This window comes from Musca autumnalis, unplaced genomic scaffold, assembly GCF_047663935.1.
Source record: "Musca autumnalis isolate F117 unplaced genomic scaffold, ASM4766393v1 scaffold_1, whole genome shotgun sequence".
In the NCBI taxonomy this organism is placed as follows: domain Eukaryota; kingdom Metazoa; phylum Arthropoda; class Insecta; order Diptera; family Muscidae; genus Musca; species Musca autumnalis.
Genome location: NW_027411644.1, coordinates 283,069,401 through 283,075,400, shown reverse-complemented (window position 1 = coordinate 283,075,400; position 6,000 = coordinate 283,069,401). Strand labels below are relative to the sequence as shown.

General features: G+C 37.1%; 1 protein-coding gene across 4 annotated transcripts in view; it reads left to right on the top strand.

Annotated features, from left to right (window-relative positions):
* LOC141389628 (organic cation transporter 1) overlaps positions 1-6,000 on the top strand; it is a 123,475-nt gene that overhangs the window by 95,202 nt on the left and 22,273 nt on the right. For all 4 annotated transcript variants that reach the window (XM_073961462.1, XM_073961463.1, XM_073961464.1 and 1 more), the window contains 2 exons: positions 4,864-5,026; positions 5,596-5,772. In XM_073961462.1, coding sequence (XP_073817563.1) covers positions 4,864-5,026; positions 5,596-5,772 — 340 coding nt within the window. The remainder of the gene's footprint in view (positions 1-4,863; positions 5,027-5,595; positions 5,773-6,000) is intronic.

Below are 6,000 nucleotides of genomic sequence, written 5' to 3'. Positions count from 1 at the left end.
CCACGTTCTTAAAAATATTTTTAAAAAATCCAAGTTCTTAAAAATATTTTTAAAAAATCCAAGTTCTTAAAAATATTTTTAAAAAACGCACGTTCTTAAAAATATTTTTAAAAAATCCACGTTCTTAAAAATATTTTTAAAAAATCCACGTTCTTAAAAATATTTTTAAAAAATCCACGTTCTTAAAAATATTTTTAAAAAATCCACGTTCTTAAAAATATTTTTAAAAAATCCACGTTCTTAAAAATATTTTTAAAAAATCCACGTTCTTAAAAATATTTTTAAAAAATCCACGTTCTTAAAAATATTTTTAAAAAATCCACGTTCTTAAAAATATTTTTAAAAAATCCACGTTCTTAAAAATATTTTTAAAAAATCCACGTTCTTAAAAATATTTTTAAAAAATCCACGTTCTTAAAAATATTTTTAAAAAATCCACGTTCTTAAAAATATTTTTAAAAAATCCACGTTCTTAAAAATATTTTTAAAAAATCCACGTTCTTAAAAATATTTTTAAAAAATCCACGTTCTTAAAAATATTTTTTAAAAAATCCACGTTCTTAAAAATATTTTTAAAAAATCCACGTTCTTAAAAAAATATTTTTAAAAAATCCACGTTCATTAAAAATATTTTTAAAAAATCCACGTTCTTTAAAAATATTTTTAAAAAATCCACGCTGTTAAAACATATTTTTAAAAAATCAACCTTCTTAAAAATATTTTTAAAAAATCAACCTTCTTAAAAATATTTTTAAAAAATCAACGTTCTTAAAAAAGATGTTCAAACAATCCAAGTTCCTAAAAAAAATTTTTACAAAAATTTTCGTTCTTAAAAAATATTTGTAAAAAATCCACGCTTTTAAAAAACATTTGTAAAAAAATCCACGTTCTTTAAAAATATTTGTAAAAAATTCACGTTCTTAAAAAAATATTTTTAAGAAATCCACGTTCTAAAAAAATATTTTTAAAGAATCCACGTTTTTAAAAATACTTTTAAAAAATCCACGTTCTTAAAAATACTTTTAAAAATCTACGTTCTTAAAAAATATTTTTAAAAAATCCACGTTCTAAAAATATTTAAAAAAAGGCACGACATTGAAAATATATTTTTAAAAAATCCACGACTTTGAAAAAAATATTTAAAAAAATCTACATCCTTGAACAAATATTTTTTTACAAAATCTACGACTTTGAAAAAATATTTTAAAAAATTCAGAGAGCGTAATAAATGAAGTTGAGCCGAATGGGGGAATACTCCAACTCAAGCAAACAAATGAGATTGAATCTTCAACAATAAACAAAACAAACAAAAAACAGCGGAGGACTTTGTTAAAAACAAAATTCGAACAACAACCTCACAGGCAACTGTGTTGATGTTCTTTTCAATTCACAGAATTCGATGAATTCTGACATGTTGCAGAATATTTTGATTTTGGTGTTTCTTTGGAAAAGCCGAAAAGTGAGTGTGATTCTCATTCATATGGGAATACTAGACGCTTAAAGAGTTCGGTTTTTCGCTAAAAAGGCATCATCTCAAAAACTGAAAAGCCAATTGATAATTCCCTTCGCCGGTATGAAATCATGATATTGGTAGCGATCCGTAAAATTTTGCAACACTGTCAGTTCGTTTTGAAAAACATTACTCTCTGTAATAGAGGGTAATAAATGAAGTTGAGCCAAATGGGGGAATACTCCAACTCAAGCAAATTCACGACATTAAAAAATGTTTTTAAAAAACCCACGACTTTGAACAAAGATTTTTAAAATATCCACGACGTTAAAAAAATATTTTTTATAAAATCCATGCCTTTAAAAACGTTTTAAGGCGAAGGACTACAACAGGGACTATGACTTCCAAGGTGGGGTGATATATCCGGAAATGTTTCAACTCTACCTCAATACCCACTCCCTGAAGACGGCATTGAGATCGTAACGTATGCGGATGATTGTACGATCTTGGCGTCAGGCGGCTTCTTTGATGTCACTTGTTATAGGCTGAACTCCTATTTGACTGATCTTTTCACCTTTTTGCCACGCGACGAAATTGCGAATACCCGCCAGTAAATCTACGGTCACTCTGTTTCTCCCATGGAAGGGCAGAGGTGAGACCTGAGTTTAATGTCATTCCGAACACAAACTACAGCAAAATTCTAGGGGGTCACATTCAACAGCATGTTCATGTCGTCCATGCATGCCACAGCTATCTGCGACAAGCTGAGATGTGGGAACAAGGTCCTCAAGTCTCTAGGTGGCGGTACTTGGGTTGCAGATAAAGAAACCTTGATATCTCTAGAACTGTTCAACCTATACCTCTTCTGTATTCCGCCCCCTTCAGACGATCTTGGGGTCAGGTAACTTCCCTGATGTCATTTTTGATAGACTATGAGTTCAGTCTTTGACTGATATTACTACCTTTATCTACGCGAGGAATATGCAAATATCCATAACAAAATCAACCGCCACTCTGTAAGAGTAAGAACTGAGTTGTCGTGGTTGATGCTAACAGAATTCCGACCACAAACTGCCGCAAAATTCTAGGTTTCACATTCGACAGCATGTTCATGTCGTCCGGTAACAGAATTCCGACCACAGATTGGTACCAGAAGACCACAAACTGCAGCAAAATTCTAGTGGTCACATTAGACGGCATACTCATGTCGTCCGCGCATGCCACAGCTATCAGCGACAAGCTGAGATGTAGGAACAAGGTCCTCAAGTCCTTAGCCGGCAGCAGTTGGGTTGTAGATAAAGAAACCTTGTTGAATGCGGCACCAGTTGGAAAAAAATTTAAACCGCCCGGGGAACTGCAACATTTTGCCTCCTCAGGTCTTCAGACATAAGGAGACAAAGATTCTTCCGGTACAGCAACACAATGGCATGCTTTAGTTGCAGTACTTGTTCAGGAGTTCCCGTGAAAGCCATCCTCATCACCATATGATGGAAAGAATCTCCACGAAGGTATGTCAGAGGGATCTTATTGATCTAGAAAGAGAGATCCAACGTTACAAGGGAGAATCTCTAGATCAACAAGCCTTTCAAGCAGGTTTAAATAGCGTTTTGGATGGAATATCGCCCATCGTAAATTATGGCGGTACCTCCTCGGCTGGGAGGGCTCTTCTTATGCGGCGTAGAACACTCCTCTTCTTTCGGTGTGCTCAATGAACTGCCGGTTAAAATAACACGCGCACCTCTTTGGGTCGTTTATTGTCACGCCGTAGAAAGTAACAGGTATTCTGTCATCCTTCTTTCCCGGATTCAAGAATGATTTAACCATTGCCCCATTTACTTAATCCTGTACAAAAGGTGCATTGCTTTTTCCGCTTTTGTTCGCCTACTAACCTGTTGACTTCAAGAGTAAGCTCTTTAACTCTCGGGTCATCCGTGTTCGTACTACGAAGCTTATCACGCTCATTTGCTGGTGCCGCCGTTTCTGCTGGGAAATTTGGTCGTATTTCGGATATTCGACCAGCAGGTGTCCCGAAAAGTTCCCTCAGCTACCCGAGGATCTAAGGGAATGCACAGTTCTCTGAAGCGGGGATTGGTAAAATCTCTGACACTTTGCCAATCAGCTTTCCTATGGTTCAGGAAAGTACGACATTCAGAGGTTATGAAATTACGATTACGGAGTCGATGATAGGGAGGTGGTCCGAGCCAAGGGAAATGACGGGTTGCCGGGATACGTCATTTGCCAGACCTGGTGCCACAGTGGTGATATCTGGCGAGCTGTGACAATCTCCTCTAATTCACCGTGAAAAACGTGGAGCTATCAGCGATGTACCCGTTTGGTCATTACCTAGGACGGAATGCCAAAGCTCATGATGAGCATTGAAGTTCCCTAGCAGCGGACGGTTATTGCCCCCAAAAGCGAAGTTATATCGGGCATATAACGCCGGGCACAGCTACTCATCGGCATTAAGCAGCTCTACCTCGGCAGTACCACACTTTACTGCCCCATACATTCCATTTATCGGTCAGTAGAGTCAAGCTCTAGCGAGATAGGTCTGTACTGGACAGATTAGTGTATTAGGAAGGCAAGTCATCCTCCTCCGCTTCCTGTGCGGACCTTCCGCAAAACGTTGTAATCATCACATCGTTGCATCCTACAGGTGGCTATGAGCTTTGTTTCCTGGATCGCGGTGACCATGATGTTGTTTTCGACTCATAAAGTCCACAATTTCGCTGATTGTGGAGACCTTTGCAATTGAATTGAGGGAATGATGCACTTCCGGGTCATTGAAGAAAAGCTTGTGGTGTTAGATGCTGCGTTTGTTATTGTTGGGGAAACTGCAAGGGAAAACGAAACAGATCCATACTGGAGCAGGCTTCATATCTATCCCGGCACGGACCAAAAGGGTTCGAATCAGGCATTTTGGGATAATTTGATACTCCCAAGGTGAAACAAATACGCGAACACAAACACATAATTGTTGAGGTGACGGCCCCCGGTCGAAGATTCCTTCGAGTGAATCCGGTGCACAGAACCGGCCGCCCTGGGATTGAGAAATTGATGTAATTTTGAGTGTTAATTCCACTTCGTACCACTGTTCAAAGCAATTTTATTCGATTTCTTGTTAACATTGGCGGTTAGATTTTATATTGATCCCATCATTATGCTATTGACCAAAAACCATAGCTGCAGTAACGTTTATCACTTGGTCATCACCACAGCGCGAAGCAACAACCACAAAACTGCTACCGCTGCTGCATGCCACCATGACTTGGGATATTTAAAAAGTCAACAATCTTCGGTACTCTGCGGCTTTTGCTCAGTTTTCTATTTGCTTTTGTCCATTTCTTTTGTTGCCTTTTGTTGTTTTTCTTTTCTCTTGTTAACATTCTCTGTTTTTTTTTTTCTTATTGCAGCCTGCAAGAATGGTTGGAGTTATGATCGGACGTGGTATGATGACACCATACCCAGCCAGGAGAATTGGGTTTGTACGCACGATTTATATGTGACAAATGTTTTTGTTGTTGGACGAGTGACAGAAGTTGCGGGTTCATTTCTGCTGGGACAAATGGGTGATATGTAAGTCCAGGACTTTAAAAGCATTTCAATTTACTTTAGTTTGCTTCATGTCACCAACACCACCACCGCCGCAATCATCATCATCGTGAACATCACCAACATCATCGTTATTCTTGGCAACGAGTGAACAACCACATCTAAAATGGAGGATTTGCAGCATCAGCATTTCCATTCACCACACCACACATTCACCCACCATCATCATCAGCATTAAGAGCCACCAACTAACTCCAAATGGAATAACTTTAAATAGGTTTGCAATTGTCCTCTTCAACAAGAGTTTTGCGGCAGTGGCTAACACAAAAAACTTCATCACGTCAAGTCAAGTCAACTCAAATAAAATTAACAATGAATACATTTAATTCAATTATTTGAGAATAATTGAAAAGCATTAATACATACTATTCCTTCATAGTGTCGTCGGTCTATTCATTCTTCGTTCGCAACATTGTTTCATTCATTGTTTCTTTATTGTGGTGAATGTTTGTTTCCCAATGGGTTTTTCTTTTATTCTTTTTGCTTCTTTTAAATGGTTTGATTGTCTTTTTTTGTTTCTTTCTTTTGTACAGTTTTGGACGTCGTGTGGTCTACTACATCAGTGTGGTGTTTTGTTCAATTGGCCGTTTGTCTTCGATCATAACTACGGCTCATTATGAATGGTTCCTGGCGTTTTCCGGTTTGGCGGCGTTAACAATCAATAGTTTGTTCCAGTCGCCTCAAATTATTGGCATGGAAATATCAAGAGAGTAAGTTAAAATACAAATTCATAATTTAGTTGAATGAAAATAGTCTGGAGGTACGTAATAATTAGAAGATTGAAAATAAAACAAAAACAAGTAAAAAGTATCAGTCGGCTTTGCCGACAGAGATATACCCACAGCCTGTGTGGAATGAAATACTTTTTCCCAAAAAAAAAAAAAAACTTAACTTAACTTTCGGCCTATTTTCTCAAGAAGTATGGACTTGCCCCTGAA